The 27,892-nt window shown below is 40.5% G+C and overlaps 1 protein-coding gene across 1 annotated transcript; it reads left to right on the top strand.

Annotated features, from left to right (window-relative positions):
* The first annotated feature begins 1,132 nt into the window (after positions 1 to 1,132).
* On the top strand, positions 1,133 to 26,952 carry USP38 (ubiquitin specific peptidase 38). The gene is made up of 10 exons (XM_070757782.1): positions 1,133 to 2,258; positions 5,947 to 6,079; positions 7,876 to 8,005; positions 8,179 to 8,280; positions 8,941 to 9,099; positions 10,768 to 10,961; positions 12,908 to 13,001; positions 15,035 to 15,141; positions 16,272 to 17,592; positions 25,970 to 26,952. The coding sequence occupies exons 1-10, from the start codon at positions 1,514 to 1,516 to the stop codon at positions 26,129 to 26,131; spliced, it is 3,147 nt and encodes a 1,048-aa protein (XP_070613883.1). The 5' UTR covers positions 1,133 to 1,513; the 3' UTR covers positions 26,132 to 26,952.
* The last annotated feature ends 940 nt before the right edge of the window (positions 26,953 to 27,892 follow it).

The following is a 27,892-nucleotide window of genomic DNA, read 5'->3' on the forward strand; positions in this document are numbered from 1 at the left end:
AATCATTAAGTGTCGTACCACATGATTCTTGACAAATGTATATTTATTTTATGTACGCTGAGAGCATATGCACCAAAACAAATTCCTTGTGTGTCCAATCACACTTGGCCAATAAAATTCTATTCTATTCTATTCATGAGAAAACATGTTAGAAATCTACAGTAAAATCTATATTTAAAATACTATCTTAAACAGATGGAATAGATATAATTCTTTATTGGCCCAGTATGATTGGACACACAAGGAATTTGTTTTGGTGCATATGCTCTCAGTGTACATAAAAGAAAAAGATACATTTGTCAAGAATCATAAGATACAACACTTAAATAAGCAACGAGGAAACAGTCAATATTAATAAAAAATCTAAAGGATACAAGCAACACGTCACAGTCATAGTCAAAAGTGGGAGGAAATGGGTGATAGGAATGATGAGAAAAAACTAGTAGAAATAGTAGTGTAGACTTAGTAAATAGTTTGACAGTGTTGAGGGAATTATTTGTTTAGTAGAGTGATGGCTTTGGGGGGAAAACTGTTCTTGTGTCTAGTTGTCTTAGTGTCCAGTGCTCTGGACATTTTGAGGGTAGGAGTTGAAAGTTTATGTCCAGGATACGAGGGGTCATTTAACCCCAATACGTAAAATGTAATCAATCTCATCCATCCATACATTTAATGATCTTGCCACATTTGTTAAATGAATCACTGCAGTTCTTAAGTTAGCAACACGGTTGTTAAGCGAATTTGGTTCCCCCCCCCCAGTCAGGTGATGGTTTTAAAAAAGGTGATCCCATGACCTCGAGAAAAGCGGTCATAAGTCCCATTTATCTGTGCCATTGTCCGTGAATTGTTATACTCGAAGACTACCTGTAAAACAGTGTTTCCCAAGCTTGGCAACTTGAAGATATTTGGACTTCAACTCCCAGAATTCCCCAGCCAGCCTTCGCTGGCTGGGGAATTCTGGGAGTTGAAGTCCAAATATCTTCAAGTTGCCAAGCTTGGGAAACACTGCTGTAAAAAAATTAAATCCAAAGGGAACAGAGGTAATAAACACTGCGATTCAGGTCACTGCAAACTTCCTGCTCCAATTCTGCCTCCGCCCTTCTCAACCTTATCCTTCCTCACGCGACGCTCTCGCGTTCGCGTCAGGCGAAAGGCCTCCGGTCTTTCCAGCGCGGGGGGGGGGAGCGCGCAGGCGCGTTGGCCGGGGCCGCCGACCTCCGAACAATACTTTGTTTATGCGCAATTGGAACGGCCGCCTTCTTCTTTCCCGTCCGGCGTGACGATGCGTTGTTGGGTTGCTTCCGGGTCACGTGCCTCCCCGGCGTTTGGGGCCTCCGCCGCCCGGGTTTTGAGGCGCCTCCTCAGAAACGCCGGGTCGGGCCGATGTTGAGGCTTCGCTGCCGGCCGGGAGGCTGAAAAGGGCCGCGGCGCGAAGGGAAGGGAAAAAAGGGCCGAAGGGGAGCGGGGGTGTGGGGAAAGCGGGGTGGTGGTGGTCAATGCTGGGCCGTGGCTCGCCATGGAGAAGATCCTGGAAGGCCTGGTGAGCTCGTCCTACCCGTTGCCGGTCAAACGGATGATCGTCAAGCGCGTGGTGGAGTCGGCCGAGTCGCCGCTGAGCGGGCCGCAGTGCCAGGCCATGTTCGCCCTCAGCACCCGCCTCATCCTGCAGGGGCCCGACCAGTTCCAGCGCCAGGTCGGGCGGCAGGTCCTCGAGGCCTACGCCCGCCACCACCGCGACGACTTCGAGGCCTTCTTCACGCGCGACCTGGTCCTGGCTCTGCTCCGCGGGGGAGCCTCCCCGCTCTTCCCCGCCGACCCTCCTCTTCTTCCTCCTCCTCCTCCGCCGCCCGTTCCCGGCCTCGGCTTCAACTTGGACCCCGGCGCCTTAGACTACATCCAGACGGGCCTGCGGCTTCTCATTAGCTGCCCGGCGGTGCTGGAGCTCTTCGCCCTGCTCCAGAGAGAAGCCTTGCGCCTGGTGAGCGAGAGGCCGCCGGCTCCGCTGTGCGCCCGCCTTTGCCAGCTCCTGAGCGACTTCCCTCAGTGTCTGCCCCGCGGTCGGAAGCTGGCCCTCGCCTTCTGCCAGCAGTTGGTCCGCAGCATCGCTCACTTCCAGACCCAAAGCACCCGGGAAGCTGCCCTGCGCCTCTACGTCTCCCAAGTCACCCAGGTCAGCAATCTGCTGCGGGGTATCTGGAAGGCCGAACCCGACACTCTGCTGCCCTCCTTGCAGGAGCTCTTCGCCATCATCTCTTCCACCGGTAGGTAGGCCTTAGGCAGGCAGGCTGGCGTTTTCCTCAGAATCTGATCCCGTTGGGATTCTTGTAAGATAAATACACAATGAGGGTTTTAATGCTATATATCTATATCTATATACACATAGAAAAATATATGATGAAGGTTATAGAGGAGATACTCATAGTAAAATATATCTAAGAAATAATAGAAAAGAAGATATAGTAATAGAAGATATCAATGAAAGAATAGAAGAAGAGATATAGGAATAGAAGAAAGGTATAGGAGATATAGGAGAGCAATAGGACAGGGCATGGAAGGCACTCTAGTGCACTTGTACTCGCCCCTTACTAACCTCTTAGGAATCTGGAGAGGTCAACCGTAGATAATCTAAGGGTAAATTGTTGGGGGTTTGGGGATGACACTATGGAGTCCGGTAATGAGTTCCACGCTTCAACCACTCGGTTACTGAAGTCATATTTTTTACAGTCAAGTTTGGAGCGGTTAATATTAAGTTTAAATCTGTTGTGTGCTCTTGTGTTGTTGTGGTTGAAGCTGAAGTAGTCTTTGATAGGCAGGACATTGCAGCATATGATCTTGTGGGCAATACTTAGATCATGTTTAAGGCGTCTTAGTTCTAGGCTTTCTAGGCCCAGGATTCTAAGTCTAGTCTCGTAGGGTATTCTGTTTCGAGTGGAGGAGTGAAGGGCTCTTCTAGTGAAGTATCTTTGGACATTTTCAAGGATGTTGATGTCTGAGATGCGATATGGGTTCCAAACGGATGAGCTGTATTCGAGGATGGGTCTGGCAATCTCAATAAAATAAGCTGAGAAAATTATTTTCTCTATCATGAAATACTAGGAGGAGGGGGCACTCCCTAAAGTTCGTAGGTAAGAAAGGGAGGACAAATAGAGGGAAATATTTCTTCACCCATCGTTGGTTTGTGGCAGTGGTTCTCAACCTTTCTAATGCTGCAATCCCTTAATACAGTTCCTCATGTTGTGGTAACCCCCAACCATAAGCCTAGCGCCAATTCTCCCAACAGAGCTTTAAGCTGATTGGCAGGAAGGTCAGAGGGACCCCCGCACTGTAAACACCTGATTGGTCGGATTGTAAAAATATGTTCCAACACACCAGAATGGAAGCTGTAGTTCCTAACACCATGGGAAATTTGTCTTTTTCTATGGTCTTTGGCGACCCCTGTGAAATGGTCTTTGGACCCCCAAAGGGGTCCCGACCCCCAGGTTGAGAACCACTGGTTTATGGAATTCACTTCCAGAAGAGGTCTTGATAGCTGTCAGCCTGGATAGCTTCAAGGCAGGATTAGGCAGATTCATGGATGCCAAGTGTATACGTGGCGAACTTATGGCACAGGTGGTATGCGGAGCCATATCTGCTGTTGCCCTAGCTCAGCTCCAGTGTGCATGTGTGTGTCGGATTTTTTGGCTCGCACAGAGGCTTTGGAAGGGCGATTTGGCTTTCAGAGAGCCTCTGGTGGGGGTGGGGAGGGCGTTTTTATCTTTCCTGTCTCCAGAGAAGCCTTTGGAGCCTGACGAGGGCCAAACAAGAGCCTGCTGGGCCCACCAGAAGTTGGGAAACAGGCCATTTCTGGCCTCCAGGGGGCATTGGGGGTGGGGAAGCTATTTTTACCCTCCCCAGGTATTGAATTATGGATGTGGGCGCATGCGCACACTCTTTCAGCACCTGAGGAAAAAATGGTTTGCCATCACTGGTATAGGTGGTTATTGAAATGGATGTCCAAGTGCCGCCTCTATGTTGGTTGAGGCAGGCAGGATTCCCTTGAGTACCATTTGTTGGGGGGGTCAGGAGAAAGGGAGGGTTTTGCCTTCTCTTTCTGCTCAAGATCCCCATGTACAACATCCCCATGGGCCACGGTGTGACACAGAATGCTGGACTTGATGGGCTTTGGCCCGATTCAGCATGGCTCTTCTTATGTTCTTATGAGGAATAGCAAGAGAGGGGAAAGTATTCCAGCCAGCCCCAGAAAAGGACCAGTAACTAGATTTTAGAAGTTCTTGGACGGGGAAGTAGGAAGGATTGAATGTAAATATTTTGAAAAATATTAGATTAGCAAGGTAGTTATTTTTATCCCTGTATGCCATGACATGCTTGGTTTGTGATGGGCTTTGGTTTTTAATATTCAGGCCCAGCTTGAAAATCAGATGGTGATAGATTGAAGCCAATTTATATTTTTGTTTTTTGAAACTTTTGAAAAGTTTTTAGTTGCAGTACCATAGATCTAGCTTAGTTTAATCAATTAAATATATTTACAAGTATAATTTAAGTGTAGTTATTACTAGTTGCCTAGCAAAAACCTATTCTCCATTTTGGGTTTCTGGTTGCAAAATAAATGATGACATGGTATGAATATGTCATGTGCTGCTGTTCATCTGAGATTGTACTTAAGTACAAAGAATTGCTTGGGACCAGATGGTTTTTACTATATCCTGATACATAAAACCATACAACTCAAAGAGGGTGTACTTTTTCACATGACTGAATCTGAACTGTAGCGTTTGCTAAAACCAGAATAATGGATGTTGAAACTGGCGTCCTTTTTATAGTAGGATCACATTACTGAATGATACATCTATATGCGTGCAAGACAAATAATTTACATACAAGATGTAAATAAATTCTTAGAGTATTATTATTATTATTATTATTAATAATAATAATAATAATTAGATTTGTATGCCGCCCCTCTCCGAAGACTCGGGGCGGCTCACAACAGCAATAAAAAACAATATAACAGTGGAACCCTATCATTATTTTAAAAAACCAAACAGCAACATTCATTCCAAACATAAAACAAGTATAAAAAAGCCTGGGGGAAAGGTGTCTCAACTCCCCCATGCCTGGCGGTATAAGTGAGTCTTAAGTAGTTTACGAAAGACAGGGAGGGTGGGGGCAGTTCTAATCTCCAGGGGGAGTTGGTTCCAGAGGGCCGGGGCCACCACAGAGAAGGCTCTTCCCCTGGGTCCTGCCAAACGACATTGTTTAGTTGATGGGACCCAGAGAAGGCCAACTCTTTGGGACCTTATCGGTCGCTGGGATTCGTGCAGTAGCAGGCGGTTCCGGAGGTACTCTGGTCCAATGCCATGTAGGGCTTTAAAGGTCATGACCAACACTTTGAATTGTGACCGGAAACTGATCGGCAGCCAATGCAAGCCATATTGTTTTTATAAATAATTCAAGATGATAATTACACATAATATTCCTTCCTTCTATTTTGCCACAACAACAACCATATGGGGATGTCTGGATAGAAAGAGCGTGGCTGGGCCAAGGTTACCAAGCTGGTTTTCATGCCTAAATACTAGGACTCAGTTTCTAACCTGGTGCCAAACCACCAATCTACGGTATGTTATATACTTGTGAACTGAACTATGATATAGGAAAGCCCCATTAGAGGAAAGCAAAGAGATGATTTTTTTTCCAGTACTCTTGTAATTTCCTTACTTTTCTCCAGATGAAAATAGGAAGCAATGCTCAAATACCATCTTTTATCCTTCCAGGAAGGAGCTTCCATTGAATATCACTCCTTTTGGGTTTGAAGGGAATCTGGGAGTTTTGAATTGCTTCAGAATACGGTTAAACTTGAAACATAGCCTTTTAAAATTGATTCAAATCTTAATGGAAACCCCCCAAGAAATAATGTATTATAATTTCTTATATGTTTGTCAATTATAGATACTTCTGAACCTTCAGTTGCTTTGGCAAGTCTTGTGCAGCATATCCCTTTACAAATGATTACAGTCCTCATTGGAAGCCTTACCACAGATCCAAATGTAAAAGACGCAAGTATGACACAAGCTTTATGCAGGTACAGTATGCTGTCTGGCAAAAGAGTTGTTAACTTAGGCATCTTGTTTATTAAATGCATTTTAAAGGGAAGCGTATTGTTTCAATTTATATCACTACTTATCTTAACTTCTTGACTTTAGATAGGGTACTAGTGGTTCCCAAACGTGGCAACTTTAAGACTTGTGGATTTCAACTCCCAGAATTCTCCAGCTAGCTATGCTGGTTGGAGAATTCTGGGAGTTAAAGTCCACAAGTCGCCAGGTTTGGGAACAGCAAACAAAAAGCAAAAAAAAAAATTACCCACAATATACATTTAAATAGCAGCTGGGTAAAAACTATGACAAATTAACATAACTCTTATATGGACTACTGCCTACTGTCACAAAGCATGGATGTCACAACAGAAAGGTTCTCAGGGCCCAACATATGGCATTCCCCATTAAATTAGGAAAATGATGCTATTTCATTAGAAATTGGGATAGTTTTGCAGTTGGATTATAATTGACAAAAGGAACGGTAATGAAATATTAAGAATTCTTAGAAAATGTTTGTATTTCATCGTAATTTCAAACCTTTTTAAAATTTATCTATTATTTGATTTGATTTGTATGCTGCCCCTCTCCGTAGACTCGGGGGGGGGGGGCGCTAACAACAGTAATAAACAGCATGTAACAAATCTAATGTATAAAATAATTTAAAAAACCTTATTAAAACCAAACATACACACAAACATACCATGCATAAATTGTATAGGCCTAGGGGGGAAAGGGTAGTTCAGTTCCCCCAAGCCTGACGACAGAGGTGGGTTTTAAGGAGCTTACGAAAGGCAAGGAGGGTGGGGGCTGTTCTAATCTCTGGGGGGAGTTGGTTCCAGAGGGCCGGGGCCGCCACAGAGAAGGCTTCCTTCTTTCTTCCGAGAAGAATTCCTCTACTAGACACGTGAAGAGTGTAAAACTTTTTCTCATTTTTTCCTTTAGACATTTATTTAGCCTCTCTGGAATCTTTACTTGATTAGCACCTTTTTTCTTGGGATGTTTCATTTAATTTATTCCATAGTACCTAAGATCAGTAATGATAAACAATTCGGCTTTCCTAGAAACTAAGCTAAAGTTAAGAAATGGGGGAGAGGAGAATTCACCATTTCAATTAGATCATTAGATCTAATTAGATCATGAAACATTTGTTTCCAACAAAAATCATCATCACTTCTGGTTTCCAAAAAAACCTTAATGGAAATATCTCATGTAATTGCAGAATGTAGAAACATTTATTTGGGGGAGGGGGTGTTACAAATCTGGAAGAAGAAATTTCCTTAAAATATACAAAAATGGTGAATATAATATGATTTATGAAAGAATATATGTTTTAATAGCAAATCTAAGGAAGATTGTATGTGGAATTTCAAAGTAATGCTATCAAGAATTTGTTTTTTGCTATAATAGATGTTTTGATGATGGATTCATAATAGTGTAAAGAATATATGTTGGCTTTGATAGTTTTCTTTATGTAATGTAATAAAATCAGAAGGGATTCAAACAGTTTATCTGTATCATGATGTCCATACAATTCCATAGAGCACTGCAAATAACAAAATATGTGTTGTCTTGATGGAAACGAGACAAAATACTGAATCGTTGCTACAGCTTCCCTAGAGGAAAAACTATCTGACAAAGTTTTTCCCCCAGCCAGTATGATCTGTGACCTTTATATAATTGATATACTGTAATGTGTAAACCAATACCAGAGTTCAGGAATAACAGGGATATAAGTTTTTCAGCTGAAATACTAAAAAAGAGAAATTGATCACTTTTTCAGGATGATTGACTGGTTGTCCTGGCCATTAGCTCAGCATGTGGAGACCTGGGTGATAGCATTACTAAAAGGACTAGCTGCAGTTCAGAAGTTTACTATCCTTATTGATGTTACTTTGCTTAAGATTGAATTGGTAAGTATTATTACCTCAATTATTATTAGAACTTTAGTTAATGTAATAAAATTGCAAATGGGTTGTGTATAGAAATTCTTCACTTTAATTTGTGTTTTTGTAAGTATATGATACAGAATTATAATACTGCTGTACATTTCTTATTTTTAATAATTCGTACTTTTTCCTTAAAGGTATTTAATCGCCTTTGGTTTCCTCTGGTGAGACCTGGTGCTTTGGCTGTGCTTTCTCATATGCTGCTCAGTTTTCAGCATTCTCCAGAGGCTTTTCACTTGGTGAGTTTTATCTCTTTTTAAAATTTATTTATTTTATTTATTTATTTATTAGATTTGTATGCCGCCCCTCTCCAAAGACTCTTTAAAACTCACTGAAAAAGAAAATATATATAAGCATGTCATTTTACTATTATATCAATAACACCAAAACCATATTCTTACAACCTGAAAAAAATGAATCATAATTTTTGATTATATTAAAATTGATTCTTATCTTCCTCAATCTTAATGGTTTATGTCATAAAACATAATCTAAAACAAATCTAAATAACTAGTTTAAAGAATTTGCTATTTTTATAAAGATGTAAAATTTAGTAAAGGAAGAGATACTTTACAGAATTTTCTGATGTCTGTCTGGTTCTTAACTCTTTCTAAGAGTGTTGTATCTTACAGTGGGTTGTATCAGATTATGTCCCCTTGTTCTTGTGACACAATCTGAAGTTAGTTGGGGGAAAGATCAAAAGCAACATGAGAAAATATTATTTTACTTAAAGAGCAGTAGATCCTGGGAACAAACTTCCAGCAGACGTGGTAGATAAATCCACAGTAACTGAATCATAGTTAATTATTATGTTCTGACTTCATAATATAGTAATTTTCTTCAAAATGTGTTATGTTCAACAAGCAAGCCAATCATTAATCTATTTATCTTCAAATTAGATTGTTCCACATGTGGTTAAATTGGTAATATCGGTCAAAAGTAATGGCCTGCCTACCAGCACAGCATTCTTGCAACAGCTGAGTGAATTAATGCACTGTATGATATACCATTACTCTGGATTCCCAGAACTTTATGAACCCATTTTAGAAGCAATAAAGGTATGCAAACACAAATATTTCCATACTGAAGGATGTAAACATTTTTATTTTTATGCATTAAAAATGTACAGTGATCCCTCGATTTTCGCGAACTCGTTCTTCGCGAAACGCTATATCGCGATTTTTCCACCCGATGACGTCACTCTCTTCCTTCCTTTCTCATCTTTCTTTCTCTCTCTCTTTCTCTATCTTGCTTCTTCCTCTCTCACACTCTCTTCCTCCCTCTCTCATCTCTTTCTTTCCTTCTCTCTCTTGCTGGCGGGCGGCAGGCGAGCGGGGGCATCAGCGAGGAGCCGGGGTTTCCCCTTTGCGTGGGCGGCGGGGAAACCCGGATCTTCGTCTGCTCGCTGCTGCTGCGGCCGCCCAGCAGCTGATCTGCTCGGCGGCAGCAGCGAGCAGACGAAGATCCGGGTTTCCCCGCCGCCCACGCAAAGGGGAAAGCCCGATTCGGCTCCTCGCTGCTGCCGCCGAGCAGATCAGCTGCTGGGCGGCCGCAGCAGCAGCGAGCAGACGAAGATCCGGGTTTCCCCGCCGCCCACGCAAAGGGGAAAGCCCAATTCGGCTCCTCGCTGCTGCCGCCGAGTAGATCAGCTGCTGGGCGGCCGCAGCAGCAGCGAGCAGACGAAGATCCGGGTTTCCCCGCCGTCCACGCAAACTCCACCATCTGCGCATGTGCGGCCATGGAAAAAGGGCGCGCATGCGCAGATGGTGTTTTTACTTCCGCAACCCTACATCGCGAAAAATTGATTATCGCGAGGGGTCTTGGAACGGAACCCTCGCGATAATCGAGGGATCACTGTATAGGCTATTTTTAGATTTCAGAAAAAAGTAATGTAAAACATTGAAATCAGCAGACTAAAAGGTAACACTGTCATTAATGTAATTTTTAAAAAATAAGATGTTGAGATTTATCCGTAAAAGAATATGGTAATGTATATTTTTACTTCAACAAAGAAAGATTTTCATAGAAGTATTTCTTGCCAGTTAATTATAAAAAATAAAGTCATTTAGCTAATTCTTTGATATCAGAGATTGCTGTTTGAACTAGCCCAAAGGTTGCCAGATTAGGAAAAAAAGTTTTTTTTAGTAAGGGAATTGTATTTTAGAAGATAATATGTATTTAGATATACAGTAGTACCTCTAGATACGAGTTTAATTCGTTCCAGAACAGAGCTCGTATGTCAGATCAGCTCGTATCTGGAACAAATGGCTTTAGACTTTGTTTTTCTCCGCCAAGATAACCAGAAGCAAGGATTCTTGCGCCACCTAGTGGAAGCTCGGCTCGTATCTCAAATTTGAGCTCGGGTGTCGAACGGAAATTTTGCTCCTGTCGTGGCTCGTAACTTGGAATACTCGCATGTGGAGCAGCTCGTATCTAGAGGTACTACTGTATGTAGTAAACTTCCACAAGATGTCAGTGTCTATAAAGATGGATTGGTGAACACTTAGCTTTGATTCTTTGCACTGCAAGAAATAAAAATAGATCATAGTGAACAAGATGGTTTTATGTTGTCAATTTACAAATAGGTACTTTTCTTAGCAGAGAAGTTATTAAGATTTGGAAGAATGGAACATAGGCTTCTTAGCTACTTTTTTAGTAGATATAAATTTCATGAAAACACTTGCATAATACTTGCTGTTCAACTTGTACCTCTGTTTTTATTATAGGAGTTTTCCAAACCCAGTGAAGAAAAAATTAAGATAATACTGAATCAAAGTGCCTGGACATCTCAGTCCAGTTCCTTGCAATCTTGTCTGTCTAGATTTTCTGGAAAATCTGAAACTGGAAAGACTGGTCTGATTAATTTAGGAAATACTTGCTACATGAACAGTGTTATTCAAGCACTATTCATGGCTACAGAGTAAGTTGAATCCTATTTGTTTTCAGCTTTGCAACTTTTTATGTATGCAATGTTTTCTTTTTTTTAAAAAGTACATGGCATTTTTACATTTTAAGATCTAAACAGTCTCTACCATACTGGCATTTCACAGACTCCTGAAGACATAGCTGTTGGTGATGACAACTGCCACTTCCCCTTGTTATCATCTAGACTTGTTTTCTTTGCCTTTTTTTTTTTTGTGTTCCTTGTTTTTAAATGTTTTGAACAATTTGTAAAAGCCCAGAATTGATGGGAGTTGAATGGCATATAAATTTCAGTTGTTATTATTTTTACTACTAAGTTCTATGATGGCTTGAATATGGTAGTAAGAATCTGAGTAAACAGCATAATGTGTTTCCTTGCCTCGGTTCACATCACGATTAAAGAAAATGTAAATCTTAGTCAATAAATTTTTATTTGGTCATTGACCAGCAAATAAAACAAGAAAATTACTATTATTTAGGATATAAATATTAGGAACATAGAGGTGGACAGCGGGAGGTAAGCAGCAGTGCAGGAGGAAATGGTTGTGCGTGTGCAACCTAGCTGCACATGAGCAAATAAAAGTTTTTCACACTCGCTCGTCGTTTACCCGGCCCAGTTCCCAACAGATTGCAGACTGTCACCGGAGCGGAGTGGGTGGTTTGAGGACCCTTGAGTTAATGAATTGCCAAACATATTTCTATAAGCACATTTTTGGATCAACTCCCAGAATTCTCCAGCCAGCTATGCTATGCCCCCGCTTCCCCCCGCAAATTTCAAACCAAAGCAAAGTCATTTCCCAAAGTGATTAAGTTGTTCTTCAAAAGTAAGGCTTAGCATTAAGATGTAATTCAAGTTTGACCAAACTCATATTGCTAATATGATTTATTTATTTATTTATTTATTTATTTATTAGATTTGTATGCCGCCCCTCTCCGCAGACTCGGGGCGGCTCACAACAATAATAAAACAATGTATAACAGATCTAATATTTAAGTAACTAAAAAACCCTTATTAAAAAGCAAAACATACACACAAACATACCATGCATAAATTGTATAGACCTGGGGGGAGGGGATATCTCAATTCCCCCATGCCTGATGACAAAGGTGGGTTCTAAGAAGTTTATGAAATGCAAGGAGGGTGGGGGCAATTCTGATCTCCGGGGGGGAGCTGGTTCCAGAGAGTCGGGGCCGCCACAGAGAAGGCTCTTCCCCTGGGTCCCGCCAAACAACATTGTTTAGTCGACGGGACCCGGAGAAGGCCAACTCTGTGGGACCTAACTGGTCACTGGGATTCGTGCAGCAGAAGGCGGTACCGGAGGTATTCTGGTCCGATGCCATGAAGGGCTTTATAGGTCATAACCAACACTTTGAATTGTGACCGGAAACTGATTGGCAACCAATGCAGACTGCGGAGTGTTGGTGTAACATGGGCATACCTAGGGAAGCCTATGATTGCTCTCGCAGCTGCATTCTGCACGATCTGAAGTTTCCGAACACTTTTCAAAGGTAGCCCCTTGTAGAGAGCATTACAGTAGTCGAGCCTCGAGGTGATGAGGGCATGAATGACTGTGAGCAGTGACTCCTGGTCCAAATAGGGCCGCAACTGGTGCACCAGGTGAACCTGGGCAAACATCCCCCTGGCCACAGCCGAAAGATGTTTCTCTAATGTGAGCTGTGGATCGAGGAGGACGCCCAAGTTGCGGACCTTCTCTGAGGGGGGTCAGTAATTCCCCCCCCCCCAGGTAATGGACGGACAGATGGAATTGTCCTTGGGAGGCAAAACCCACAGCCACTCCGTCTTATCAGGGTTGAGTTTGAGTCTGTTGACACCCATCCAGACCCATCCAGATTTGGAGCCTTTTTTAAATTAGTAAACACTCTTGAAACATCAGAGTGTATTTGTATAAGTTGTATCTGAAAACATGATCTCATTTTTTGCAGTTTCAGAAGACATGTGTTATCATTAAATCTAAATGGGTGCAATTCACTAATGAGAAAATTGCAACATCTTTTTGCATTTCTTGCTCATACACAGGTCTGTATTATTTTCCGAAAATTAAAATAATCTTGCAAAAGGGCTTTTGGCTTTTGTTATGTGTAGAATTAATTGTGGAATATTTGAATTTTGTATAAATCAGTAGAAAATGCAGACCATTTGTTTTTATCTCTGAAATTTTGAAAGAAGAATTGGATACTTCTGGAAAAAGTGCAAACCGGTTGAAACCGGGCACTATACTGATACCATACTCATAAAATTGTAAGATATTCTCATAAAACGAATTTTAAATTAGATATAATCAAATATTTTATTCAAACATAATCCCAGCAAGTTAAAGTGATACATTAAGAGGTAAGGATTAATGTCCAAAATTACTTTGGAAAAGGACATGAAACAATTCTCTTTCCACCTGAATATATAAAATTTCATTAGTTATCTTTAATAACAACTTCTAATTTTCCTGTATTTCAAATAGACTTTTTAATTCTAAATTAATATTCATGATTGAATTTGAACATGAAAGTGGAAAGTAGATACAGTGGTACCTCATCCTACGAACTTAATTGGTTCCAGGAGGAGGTTCGTAAGGTGAAAAGTTCGTAAGATGAAACAATGTTTCCCATAGGAATCAATGTAAAAGCAAATAATGCCTGCAAATCCTTCAGGAAAATCCCAAACTTTAGAAGCGAGGCGAACAGAGGGCAGGGAGGAGCCGCTAAAGGGGGCGGGTGGAAGAAGCAAGGCTAGGCTAAAAGGGTGAGTGGGAAGGAAGGCAAGGGGGGCGCCCCTCCCTTTTCTTTTTTCAAAAGACACAGTTTCAGTGCCTCTGCAAGTGTGCAAAATCTTTACTCCTCCAAGCTGCCCCTCCCTTTTCTTTCTTCAAAAGACACCCTTTCAGTGCCTCTGCAAGCATGCAAAATCTTTACTCCTCCAAGCTGCCCCTCCCTTTTCTTTCTTCAAAAGACACCCTTTCAGTGCTTTTGCAAGCATGCAAAATCTTTACTCCTCCAAGCTGCCCCTCCCTTTTCTTTCTTCAAAAGACACCCTTTCAGTGCTTTTGCAAGCATGCAAAATCTTTACTCCTCCAAGCTGCCCCTCCTTTTCTTTCTTCAAAAGACACCCTTTCAGTGCTTTTGCAAGCATGCAAAATCTTTACTCCTCCAAGCTGCCCCTCCCTTTTCTTTCTTCAAAAGACACCCTTTCAGTGCTTTTGCAAGCATGCAAAATCTTTACTCCTCCAAGCTGCCCCTCCCTTTTCTTTCTTCAAAAGACACCCTTTCAGTGCTTTTGCAAGCATGCAAAATCTTTACTCCTCCAAGCTGCCCCTCCCTTTTCTTTCTTCAAAAGACACCCTTTCAGTGCTTTTGCAAGCATGCAAAATCTTTACTCCTCCAAGCTGCCCCTCCCTTTTCTTTCTTCAAAAGACACCCTTTCAGTGCCTCTGCAAGCATGCAAAATCTTTACTCCTCCAAGCTGCCCCTCCTTTTTCTTTCTTCAAAAAAGGGGGGAAAAAGAAACCCCTTCATCCCAGCAGCAGCAGCTTGGGTTCGTAAGGTGAAAATAGTTCGGAAGAAGAGGCAAAAAAATCTTAAACACCGGGTTCGTATCTTGAAAAGTTCGTTAGAAGAGGCGTTCGTAAGATGAGGTACCACTGTACTTAAATATTTGGATTTATTCTGCCGTCAGAACAGTTCATTCATCCGTAGCTTTTCCACTAAGTAACAGTATGTGGGAAAGACTTTGAGAAGTGGGACAAAGAGATTATGTCTAGGGAACAATCAGATAAGAGGGTACATCCTGCAGCTGCATAGCCTCCCTAACTTCTTAGGCTTTAAATGAAATATGGTTGGAGATTTGTACTTTTACATTTGCAAGTTTATGATAATGTAACCTTACAAGGAAATAGAATAGCTTGTGCGGATTGTTTTCCAGCTAACGTACCTGGGAAGGCAGACATCGACTATACTTGCCTCCCATTCACTTGGTTTCTGTTTTTATAAATTATGAAGTGTTTTGTAGAATAATGTCAGTGTTTGAAATCTGTTTTTGTCTTGTTTTGTTTGATCCAGAGGGATGCCTATGCTCCTCGCCTTTTCTTTGAGGCTTCTAGGCCTCCGTGGTTTACTTCTAGATCTCAACAGGACTGCTCTGAATATCTTAGGTTCCTGCTAGACAGGTAATGATAATCTGAATTCATCATCCAAAAATGTATTTTTAAATACATTTCATATGCAACATATATGCAATGCGTTTCTTATAACATTGTTGGGTAAGAAGTATTTACCATAACTTCTTCGACAGAGAGCTGCAAAACCTGAACCAATCCTCCCAGTCTTCCGGTACAAAAAATATCGTCTCTTTGTAAAAAGAACTATAATTTAAAAACAAGATAATTAAAAATTATATGGCCTGAGTTAATATGCTTTGCTTTTGATGTATGACATCTCAATCACAGTCTTTTTCAATATAGGTTTTCAGTTACTGTTGACTAAATTTGATTCTCTGCAGTAGAATTTTTCTCTGTCACATGATGCATTACTGTGATGCATCAAACAGCTCAAACTTTACCCCAGTTAGAGCTGAACTAAAATAAAACAACTGTTAGAATTAAAACTGTTAGAATGGGGCCGATGGCATTCATACTGTAGTATTTTATTCCACACTAGTCTTGCCTAGCAAATAATTGGCTGTACAGTGGTACCTCTACCTAAGAGCGCCTCTACTTAACAACTTTTCTAGATAAGAACTGGGTGTTCGAGATTTTTTTGCCTCTTCTCAAGAACCATTTTCCACTTACAAACCCGAGCCTCTGAAACTGTAAGCAGAAAAGGCAGGGAGCAGCGTCCGTGGGGCCTCTCTAGGAATCTCCTGGGAGGAAACAGGGCTAGAAAAGGCGGAGAGAAGCCTCCGTGGGGCCTCTCTAGGAATCTCCTGGGAGGAAACAGGGCTAGAAAAGGTGGGGAGAAGCCTCCGTGGGGCCTCTCTAGGAATCTCCTGGGAGGAAACAGGGCCAGAAAAGGCGGGGAGAAGCCTCCGTGGGGCCTCTCTAGGAATCTCCTGGGAGGAAACAGGGCCTCCACCCTCCCTGTGATTTCCCCAATCGCACGCATTATTTGCTTTTACATTGATTCCCATGGGAAAAATAGCTTCTTCTTACAAACTTTTCTACTTAATAATCTGGTCACAGAACGAATTAAGTTCATAAGTAGAGGTACCACTGTATGTAAAAGCATTATGAGACATAGTAATGTATCAAAACGGGCGGACAACAATATAACTTGAATAGAATTATTTTTTTCCCCTAAGGCTACACGAAGAAGAGAGAACCTTAAAAGTTCTGTCTTCATCAAAACTTCCTGAGGATATGAACGAAGAGTCGCTGGTCCAAGAAGTAACCAACAAATCTCAACTCTTTATCAAGCAGTCCTGTTCAATGAAAGAGGAGAGAACCTTGATAGAAAAAATGTTTCGAGGGAAACTACAAACAAGCATATGCTGTTTGAATTGCAAAAGTACTTCTCACAAAGAAGAAGCCTTCACAGATCTTTCACTTGCTTTTTGCCCTCCAGTATTCTTTAAGAATGTTGGTCCACCAACTGTAGAGCCTTCATCGGATGAGAAAGATGATTCCATGGAACAAGTCAGTGCTACGGCGTTGAGCCCCGCGACAGAGATGCCATCTGGTGATTCCTGTGAAATGGTTACAAACGATGGGACTTTGAAAGATGGCCCCACTGACACAAATCCCGAGAATGTTACCGATCCTTTTATCTGTAAGGCTGGAGTTGGGGATAACTTGAAGCAGCACATCAGTGAAGTTACTCCTTCGGTTACTGACTTGTTAAATTATTTTTTGGCGCCTGAAGTTCTTAAGGAGGATAACAAATACTTTTGTGAAAAATGTGCCTCCTTGCAAAATGCAGAGAAAATTATGCAAATTGTAGAGGAGCCAGAATACCTCATCCTTACTCTTTTGAGATTTTCATATGATCCCAAGTGTCACATTAGGCGTAAAATCCTAGACAATGTGTCTCTTCCGCTTGTTCTAGAATTACCTGTTAATAGAACTCTCCCATCCTTAAGTACATTGTCAGGCATTTGGTCTATGAGTGTTGAGTTTTCTGACACCGGAGAGAATTTGGCTAAAAAACTAAAGCCTTCTGGTGCTGAAGAGGTCGGTTGCCCTCAACTAATCCCTTATGTATTAAGTTCTGTAGTAGTTCACTCTGGCATATCTTCTGAAAGTGGGCATTATTATTCTTATGCAAGAAATGTTGCGAATTCGGGATCTTCCTTAGGATCTTTTGATCAGTCCCAAACTCTGGCTTTGGCTTATCCTCAGAGCAATTTAACGGCAGCTACGGAAAAAGATCTAGACGAAAATGAAGTCTCAAAGGAATGGTTTCTATTTAATGACAGCAGAGTGACATTCACTTCATTTCAATCAGTCCAAAAAATCACAAGCAGATTCCCCAAAGATACTGCTTACGTGCTGTTTTACAAGAAACAAAACAGTGCTGGGACTATCAGTGCAAAACCAGCCAGTGGACTCTGGATCAACGGAGAGCCCCCTCTGCAGAAAGAGCTTATGGATGCAATTACAAAAGACAATAAGTTGTATTTACAGGTAAGGCGCAGATGTCAATCTGAAGGAAATCAGTTGTTGTAACTACTGTAAATGTGAAAATTATTCCGATTAACCAGAATTTAAGATAATTTATTTATTTATTATTTATTTATTAATCAGATTTGTATGCCGCCCCTCTCCGCAGACTCGGGGCGGCTCACAGCAATAATAATACAATGTAAACAAATCTAATATTTAAGTTAATTTAAAACCCCATACATACTAGCATACCATGCATAAATTTTATAAGCCTAGAGGGAGAGAAAGTATCAATTCCCCCATGCCTGACGACAGAGGTGGGTTTTAAGGAGCTTGCGAAAGGCTAGGAGGGTGGGGGCAACTCTGATATCTGGGGGGAGTTGGTTCCAAAGGGTCGGGGCCGCCACAGAGAAGGCTCTTCCCCTGGGTCCCGCCAAACGACATTGTTTAGTTGACGGGACCCGGAGAAGGCCAACTCTGTGGGACCTAACTGGTCACTGGGATTCATGCGGCAGAAGGCAGTCCCGGAGATAATGTTACAGATTGCTAAATTTAATATTCCCAGATTTCTGTCAAAGGAAAATCCCTTAAATATTTTCTGAACTGAAATAACGTGTAGTTCTTCTGGAATTTGGAACCATAGCATAGTACTGTTAATTTTTTAATAAAGTATTTTGTTAGCATTATATATTTATTTTTTGCCCATCCCACAGATTGAGATGAATCTGAGTGAGATTTTATGATCTGGATTTGTTGAATGTATAAATTTTATGATTAAATAATTAAAGGCTTTACATGAAAAAGCATTTAAAAATTTAGGGTACTGTAAATCCACAATTTAGAATTCAGTTTGACAAAAAGCTGTCTCAAAGGTTTAGGCTGATTTGAAAAGAATTGAGTAAAGTGTTGGTATTTTTCAGTGTGCCAAATCTAAATCTCTTTCTAACTTAGCAGTACTGTATATTTCAATTATTTTAAAACAAAGAGCAGGAGTCAATATGGGAAACACCAGTTCTTGCCAGCCCTTGAACTTCCATTATTTAATGAATATTCTTGAAGTCATTTTAACATTTATTTCAGTATATTTTTTATATAGCTGACCATTTTACGTATGCAATTCTGGGTGATTTGTCCTACCTTTGAATAATTGTAACCTGAAAAAGAATCAAAAATTCCAATATTTGTATGGGATTTGAGCAAAAGGCAAGAACCTAGTAATACGATTTTATATGTAGAGTTATTTGGTTATAATTATGAATAATCAATGATTTAGATATTTATGTGGGAAAGTAGGAAACAGTTAATTTATAAAAGCAATAAAGTAATGGATCAAGTAAGTTTTTCAATTGGGTGTAATTTTGTCTGTACATGCCAACTTATTCTCAAAAGTGGCTTATTTCTTTATTTATTTATTGGATTTGTATGCCGCCCCTCTCCGCAGACTCGGGGCGGCTAACAACAGTGATAAGGAGAGGGGCGGCATACAAATCCAATAAATAAATAAATAAAAAACAGCATGTAACAATCCAATACTAAACAACTAAAAAATCCCTTATTATAAAACCAAACATACGTACAAACATACCATGCGTAAATTGTAAGGCCTAGGGGGAAAGAACATCTCAGTTCCCCCATGCCTGACGGCAGAGGTGGGTTTTAAGAAGCTTATGAAAGGCAAGGAGGGTGGGGGCAATTCTAATCTCTGGGGGGAGTTGGTTCCAAAGGGCCGGGGCCACCACAGAGAAGGCTCTTCCCCTGGGTCCCGCCAAACAACATTGTTTAGTTGACGGGACCCGGAGAAGGTCCACTCTGTGGGACCTAACCGGTCACTGGGATTCGTGCGGCAGAAGGCGGTCTCATAGATACCCTGGTCCGGTGCCATGAAGGGCTTTATAGGTCATAACCAACACTTTGAATTGTGACCGGAAACTGATCGGCAACCAATGCAGACTGCGGAGTGTTGGTGTAAAATGGGCATATTTGGGAAAGCCCATGATTGCTCTTGCAGCTGCATTCTGCACGATCTGATGATCATTATCATCATCCTAAGGTCCTGTGCAGAGCATATTGGGCAGCGACTGGTTTCCATTGGTGTCGATCATTCGCAGCAGCTTTAGCATCATCCCAAGAGACATTAATAATCATAAGAACTTCCTTAAGTGTTTGGCGCCAAGTTTCCTTACTTCCTCTTTCCTTCCAGAGGTATCAAAAATGGCTCAGTTCCAAGTCCAAAAAAGCAAATTTATGCTGGTACAGAATTAGCTATCTTAGTATTAGGATAAGAAATACCATATACATTTATTTATTAAATGTACATTATATGTCCCCTATTGCACTATCCAAAGCAATTGAAGAATGCAAAGCCTAATTCATTTAATTTGTCCAGTAATTTTGGAAATCTTCCCGACTGACTACAATAACTTACTGTAAAGCTATAGCTCTAGTGGAAGTGAAGAATTAATTTGAGGATAGAGCACACTTTATTCACAAAAGCCAGGTTCGGTAGGTCTAGATTCCTATCGGAAACTCTAGGAAAGTGCTCAGCAGTCCATTGTGAATCAGGTTAGAACAGTGTTTTTCAACCAGTGTACCGCGGCACACTAGTGTGCCGTGAGACATGGTCAGGTGTGCCGCGAAGCTCAGAGAGAGAAAGAAAACAAGAGAAAGAGAGAGAGAGAGAAAGAGAAAGCAAGCAAGAGAGAGAGAAAGAAAACAGAGAGAGAAAGAAAGAGAGAGAGAGAGAGAAAGCAAGAGAAGGAAAGAGAAAGAGAACGACAGAGAAAGAAAGGAAGAGAGAGAGAGAGAAAGAAAGAGAGAGCAAGAGAGAAAGCAAGCAAAAGAAAGAGAGAGAGAAAAAACAGAGAGAGAAAGAGAGAGAGAGAGAGAAAGCAAGAGAGGGAAAGAGAAAGAGAACGACAGGGAAAGAAAGAAAGGGAGAGAGAAAGAGAACAAGAGAGAAAGAGAAAGAAAGGGAGCGCGAGAGAGAGAGAGAAAGTGAGGGAGGGAAGGTGGGAGAGAGAAAGACATAGATGGAGGTAGGGAGGGAGAGAGAAAGAGAGCAAAAAAGAGGAAGGAAGGAAGAGAGAAAGAAAGAGGGAAGGAGAGAGAGAAAAAAGAGAAAGAGAGAGAAAGAGGGAGGGAGGGAGGGAGAAATAGAGCGAAAGGGAGGAAGAAAGAGAGAATTTTTTTGTCCAAACTTTTTTTAGCCACCCCCGCATCCCCACTCAATGTGCCCCATGGTTTTGTAAATTTTAAAAATGTGCCGCGGCTCAAAAAAGGTTGAAAATCACTGGGTTAGAACACAATTGAAAATTTGAAGGCACAACTTTGTGATTTAACTTTGTGATTTAAATTCAGTTGGATTTATACCAGTTCAAGATTTTATTTGGAAGAAAAGATTTGCCTTGTCTTTATAATGAGAAAGTTTTCAATGTCTGGAGCAGTTTCACTTCACGTTTTGGGTATAATGGAATCCCTGGTTGTACCAAGGATAGGGCTTGCCTGTAATATCTTGGTTTAGCTAGACATGACAGCAGAAGGATGTTAGACCAGTTACAATGCCATAAAGATAGGCAATCCATAACAAAATGACCTATGACACTACTCTGTATCCTTATGTACTACACCCTCATTTTAGTTATGCAGAATTTAATGAGATCTGCAAGATGGGCATTATCCAGTTCCACTCAATTAAATAATTTTTTGTCAGATGGGACTTAGGAATTGCACTTCTGTTCTGTAAAACAGAACATCTGCTCTGTAAATACATCAAAAACATGACAATACCTCTGGTAATTGGACCAGGAATTAATGTATTGTTGCTATTTTAATTTTTGATTTGTTGCTTGCCATCCAGGGTCATAAGTCAAACGGGTGGCTCTATTTAGCTAGTTAATTAATAACCTTGAATCTATATTTACAATGCTGAAAGCTAGGTTGAACTTCCAGTGGTGTTTGCAGGATCAGTACATTCCATTAGTGCAAGAGATTAAGGCTTGTGACTGGCTATATTAAAGAATTTGACAGCTGAGAAAGTGAAAGAAAGCCTAGGTTAGTCCTGCACATGCAAAAGAGCTAATTTGGTAAATATTATAACGAACAAATAACTTAATGGCCAATAATTTGTGCCAGCATCAGAAATCATAATATTCAGGGCTGAAATTACTATTCTATATATTATTTGTAAGAATCACAACAACTACTCAAATCTATCAAATCCCTCAAATGCTTTGGATTCACTTTACTTGATTAACATACCTGCTTCAGTGGCTTCATTCAGTCAATGTTCTGTGGAATCTATTGACCCATTCAAAACGTTATACAGTTCTAACAGTTAATAGATGCAATACTCAACAGGAATAAAAAGGATAGGAATGCTGGCCATTTGAGTCCTTGTTCAGTTATACATCTTATTAATCCATGATTTTAACAAAACTGAAAATGTATCCAGAAAGCTTGCCAAGGGATTTATTTCTCATCAGATGAATGCTGTACAGGTGGTGGACCAGTATTTGATGTGCTTACCGTAATTGCTTACTTAGTCAGGCGGTAGGGAAAGCAAGTAGGATGCTTGGCTGCATAGCTAGAGGTATAACAAGCAGGAAGAGGGAGATTATGATCCCGCTATATAGAATGCTGGTGAGACCACATTTGGAATACTGTGTTCAGTTCTGGAGACCTCACCTACAAAAAGATATTGACAAAATTGAACGGGTCCAAAGACAAGCTACAAGAATGGTGGAAGGTCTTAACCCTGCTGTTCTGTTCGGGTCTGTGAGACCCGAAATCAAGGTTTGAGACCCTGTAAAAAATTTTCCCTGCATATCTGAAACTTGAAATTTCATGACTTTTCATCATTTCAGGGGTTCTCTCTATGAGAATTTTTTTGGGGGGGTGGGAGGTTTCTTTCTTGCTGAAAAAAAAAAACTCCCTAATGTTATGTTCCCGGGTCACCCTGACCCGGACCGAAAACTCTTCATTTGCAGTGCTTATGTTTGGTCTTTTTGAAAGCTTTTTTCACTTGGAAAGTAGTCTGAACATTTCTTCACACAATGGAATGAAAATTGAACTGAAAAAATTAATCCTTATTGGTTTATTTTGCCCATAAATGTGCCTCCCCCCCCCGTTTTTGTGAAAGTTTTTTCAATTTATGGATAGTTTTGCTTGCAAAATGCAGTCTATTTTACTGGAGTTGGTGTGGGAATGGTACCTTGAACATTTCTGAATATAAGAAAAATATAAAGGAACTGAAAAAAATGATTCTTACTGTTTTTTTAACATCAGAAATAAGGCCTCCCCCCCCCCCCTGGCTGCTTGCAACAATTTTCACTTTTTATTTTTTTATGCTCCAAATCCGAAATATTCTTTAAAATCTTACGCATTCATTTACTCAATTTAACAATGCTGATCATCAAAAAAATATTTGTGGGGGTGGGGGAAAAATTTTTTTCTTGGCAAAAAAAAAGTCACATTTACTCTGTTCGGGTCATATAGACCCGGATCAAAATGATTTTTTTTAGGTACTTGAATTTGGTCTTTTTGAAAACTTTTTCCACTGGAAAACTAGTTTGAACATTTATGAACATAATGATATGAAAATTGAACTGGAAAAATTGAGACTTATATTTTTATTTTGATCAAAAAGCCCCTCCCCCCATCCTTTTTGAATTTCGTGTCAATTTATATTTTTTAAGGCTACAAATCCCTAAGGAATTTTCCCCCAAAAGGTTTGATATACTAAATTGAACAATCCTGAACATAAGAAAAATATAAATGAACTGAAAAAAATGACTCTTATTGGTTTATTGTTTTATACTCGAGTATAAGCCTACTCGAGTATAAGCCTATTTGAGTATAAGCATGGGGGCCCATTTATGAGCAAAATAAACCAATAAGGATCATTTTTTCAGTTTAATTTTCATATCATTATGTTCAGAAAGGTTCAAGCTACCAATCCCACACCAAAATAGAATAGTAAAATAGAATGCATTTTGCAGGCAAAATTATCAATAAACTCAAAAGTTTTGATATACTAAATTGAACAATCCTAAACATAAGAAAAATAGAAATGAACTGAAAAAAAATGATTCTTATTGGTTTATTTTTGAATATAAGACCATATCATTTTATACTCGAGTATAAGCCTACTCGAGTATAAGCCTATTTGAGTATAAGCATGGGGGCCCATTTATGAGCAAAATAAACCAATAAGGATTAATTTTCTCAGTTCAATTTTCATATCATTGTGTGCAGAAATGTTCAAGCTACCAATCCCACACCAACTTTAGTAAAATAGAATGGATTTTGCAAGCAAAACTATCCATAAATTGAAAAAACTTTCACAAAAACGGGGGGGGGGAGGCACATTTATGTGCAAAATAAACCAATAAGGATTAATTTTTTCAGTTCAATTTTCATTCCATTGTGTGCAGAAATGTTCAAACATGTTTCCAGGTGAAAAAAGCTTTCAAAAAGACCAAACATAAGCACTGCAAATGAAGAGTTTTCGGTCCGGGTCAGGGTGACCCGGGAACATAACATTAGGAACTTTTTTCGAACAGAACAGCAGGGTTAAGCATAAAACGTATCAGGAAAGACTTAATGAACTCAATCTGTATAGTCTGGAGGACAGAAGGAAAAGGGGGGACATGATCGAAACATTTAAATATATTAAAGGGTTAAATAAGGTTCAGGAGGGAAGTGTTTTTAATAGGAAAGTGAACACAAGAACAAGGGGACACAATCTGAAGTTAGTTGGGGGAAAGATCAAAAGCAACATGAGAAAATATTATTTTACTGAAAGAGTAGTAGATCCTTGGAACAAACTTCCAGCAGACGTGGTAGATAAATCCACAGTAACTGAATTTAAACATGCCTGGGATAAACATATATCCATCCTAAGATAAAATACAGAAAATAGTATAAGGGCAGACTAGATGGACCATGAGGTCTTTTTCTGCCGTCAGACTTCTATGTTTCTATGTTTCTATTTATTAAACAATTTTGCCCATACCCTAAATCAGTGATGGTGAACCTATGGCATGGGTGCCACAGGTGGCAGGCAGAGCTATATCTGGTAGCATGCGAGCTGTTGGCCAAGCTTAGTTCCAATGTGCATATATGTGGCAGCCATCTGATTTTTGGCTGCCACAGAGGCTACGGGAGGGCATTTTTGGCTTCCAGAGCGCTTTCAGGGAATGTGGGAGGACATTTTTACCCTCTCCCACCTCCAGGGAAGCCTTTGGAGTCTGGGAAGGGTGAAACACAAGCCTCCTGGGACCACCAGAAGTTGGGAAACAGGCCATTTCCAGCCTCCAGAGGCCTTGGGTGGAAGCTGTTTTCACCATCTCCAGACATTGAATTATGGGCGTGGACACTCGCACATGCACAATAGAACGCGCCCACGCTCTTTCGGCACCCAAGGGGAAAAAAGGTTCGCCATCATTGCCCTAAATCAATCATTGCAAAACCAGGAGTGTCTTCATATAGAACTCGGTGTTCTTTTCCATTAGTAGGCAGGCTATTTAGATCTATACAAGCCATTTTTTTTCCAGAATGTTCTGGAGAAATAACTAGAATTATGATGAATCTAATATTCACTAGTCTTTGAATCTAGTGTTCTTTAAAAGATTTTAAAGAAATTGGAAACGTTGCAGGATCCAATCCAATTGAAGTATTGGATAAAACCATTTGGTATAGCTATGTCATATGTAGAATTCTGTTTCCCATTTCTCCCCCTGAAATTTTCATCATAATCGTGCAGAATGCGGCCGCGAGAGCCATTGTGGGGCTCCCTAGATTCGCCCACGTTTCTGCAACACTCCGCAGCCTGCACTGGCTGTCAATCGGTTTCCGGTCTCAATTCAAAGTGTTGGTAATGACCTTTAAAGCCCTACATGGCATTGGGCCAGAATACATCCGGAACCGCCTTCTACCGCACGAATCCCAGCGGCCGATAAGGTCCCACAGAGTTGGCCTTCTCCGGTCCTGTCGACCAAACAATGTCGTTTGGCAGGCCCCAGGGGAGGAGCCTTCGCTGTGGCAGCCCCGGCCCTCTGGAATCAACTCCCCCCAGAGATTAGAACGCCCCCCACCCTCCTTGTCTTTCGCAAATTACTCAAGACCCACCTTTGTCGCCAGGCATGGGGGAGTTAGGATATTCCTTCCCCTAGGCCATTACAAGTTATGTATGGTATGTTTGTGTGTATGTTTGGTTTTTATAATAAGGGTTTTTAGTTGTTTTATTAAATTGGATTGTTACATGTTGTTTTTTATCGTTGTTAACCGCCCCGAGTCTGCGTGGAGGGGCGGCATACAAATCCAATAAATAAATAAAATAAATAAATAAATCACTTTTCTAAAAATTATTGTGTGTGACCACCCTTCTTTTTTCTTTTAGGAACAAGAGCTTAGTGCTCGAACCCAGGCCCTGGAAGCATCTGCAGCTTCATGTTCTTTTCGGCCGAATGGATTTGATGACAATGATCCCCCAGGGAGTTGTGGACCAACCGGTGGAGGTGGTGGGGGAGGATTTAGTAGTATTGGCAGGCTTGTGTTTTAAGGAAGATTGCATTGGTTTTTAAACAGCTTTGATTCCTGCATTAGGACTGTTTATGTTACTGAACTGTATTAAATAATGTCCCAAGCTTTTTTTTTCAAGATGTGATTTTTCTTCTAAAAAGAACTCTTTTTTTGTTGTTTTTTGTTTGTTTTTATTTGAAATAAATAAGTGCATCATGGAGAAATCTACCTCTTAAATTCACTTGTTTTTTGGAAAGATATTCTTGGTCAAAAAAGGAATTAAACTTTAGAAAAACAATATAGATCAGAGAATAAAAGCACTTCAACATTTAATTCCAAGTCCAGTGATAAAATATTTGAAAAAAAGTCATGTTTGTGTGACAACAATTGCTTGTGTTTTCTTTTTATTTTATTTCTTAAATATGTAAATTGACAAAGGCATTGAAATAACTATTAAATGGAAATCTAATCTTTTAAACAATGTAACCCAGAATAACAAAGCTCTAATTCAATATATTTGTATTACAAGTACAAGTATGTAAAGAACAGTTTCATGTGCTTGTTAAAGTCACTTTTTAAAATTGGTGTGGTCTTGTAGAGAGAGTTTTTGGGGAGAAAAAGAAAAAAAACATTTGTAGTATTTCTTATTACTGTGAGGATTCCAGAATTATTTCAGGGAGTACATCTTACTTTGAAGGAAGAATTTCTATGTGCCTTGCCATACTGTAACAAAGTACACAAAAGTTTGAAGCTGAAGAAAAGTGCAGAACATGAGTTGTTAATTTTCTTGTTTAATATGAAGTTCATGAGTTTTTGAAAAGTGTTAGCTTCTCCAAAAGTAAAGTCTGATGGTTCCAAAAATATAGTAGTTGCTCATGTGTTTTTAGTAATAATACTGGTTATTTTTTTTGCATTGAAAATTAACATTGTGTTTAAAAATTGGAAGTGAAGCTTTACATATATTGCTGACATTAAGTCTGTTAAGGTCATACAGTGATACCTTGTCTTACAAACGCCTTGTCATGCAAACTTTTCGAGATACAAACCTGGAGTTTAAGATTTTTTTGCCTCTTCTTACAAACTATTTTCACCTTACAAACCCACCACTGCCGCTGGGATGTCCCACCTCCAGACTTCCGTTGCCAGTGAAGCACCCATTTTTGCGCTGCTGGGATTCCCCTGAGGCTCCCCTCCATGGAAAACCCCACCTCCGGACTTCCGTGTTTTTGTGATGCTGCAGGGGAATCCCAGCAGGGAAATCCCAGCAGCGCAAAAACAGGCGCTTCGCTGGCAACGGAAGTCCGGAGGTGGGTTTCCCAGCGAGGGGAGCCTCAGTGAAATCGCAGCATCACAAAAACACAGAGGTCCTGAGGTGGGGTTTAGAGGACTTCAGTGTTTTTGTGATGCTGCGATTTCACTGATGCTCCCTGGGAAACCCCACCTCTGGACTTCCGTTGCCAGCGAAGCACTCGTTTTTATGATGCTGCAATTCCCCTGCTGGGATTCCCCTGCAGCATCGCAAAAACACAGATGTCCGGAGGTGGGTTTTCCCATGGAGGGGAGCCTCAGGGGAATCCCAGCAGCACAAAAATGGGCTCTTCGGCTGGCAAAAGGGGTGAATTTTGGACTTGCACACATTAATCGCTTTTCCATTGATTCCTATGGGAAACATTGTTTCATCTTACAAACTTTTCACCTTAAAACCAATTAAGTTTGTAAGACAAGGTATCACTGTATTTGCTAAATTTGGTAGTTATCAAGAAACTTTTAATTTTTTTCCCCTCACATACTATCTTACCTA

This window comes from Erythrolamprus reginae, chromosome 7, assembly GCF_031021105.1.
Source record: "Erythrolamprus reginae isolate rEryReg1 chromosome 7, rEryReg1.hap1, whole genome shotgun sequence".
In the NCBI taxonomy this organism is placed as follows: Eukaryota; Metazoa; Chordata; class Lepidosauria; order Squamata; family Dipsadidae; genus Erythrolamprus; species Erythrolamprus reginae.

Coding starts and splice junctions, on each gene's coding strand:
- USP38 (XM_070757782.1), top strand. CDS start 1,514: ATGGAGAAGATCCTGGAAGGCCTGGTGAGCTCGTCCTACCCGTTGCCG. Junction 9,100..10,767: donor CCATTTTAGAAGCAATAAAG/GTATGCAAACAC, acceptor TTTTTATTATAG/GAGTTTTCCAAACCCAGTGA. Junction 13,002..15,034: donor CATTTCTTGCTCATACACAG/GTCTGTATTATT, acceptor TGTTTGATCCAG/AGGGATGCCTATGCTCCTCG.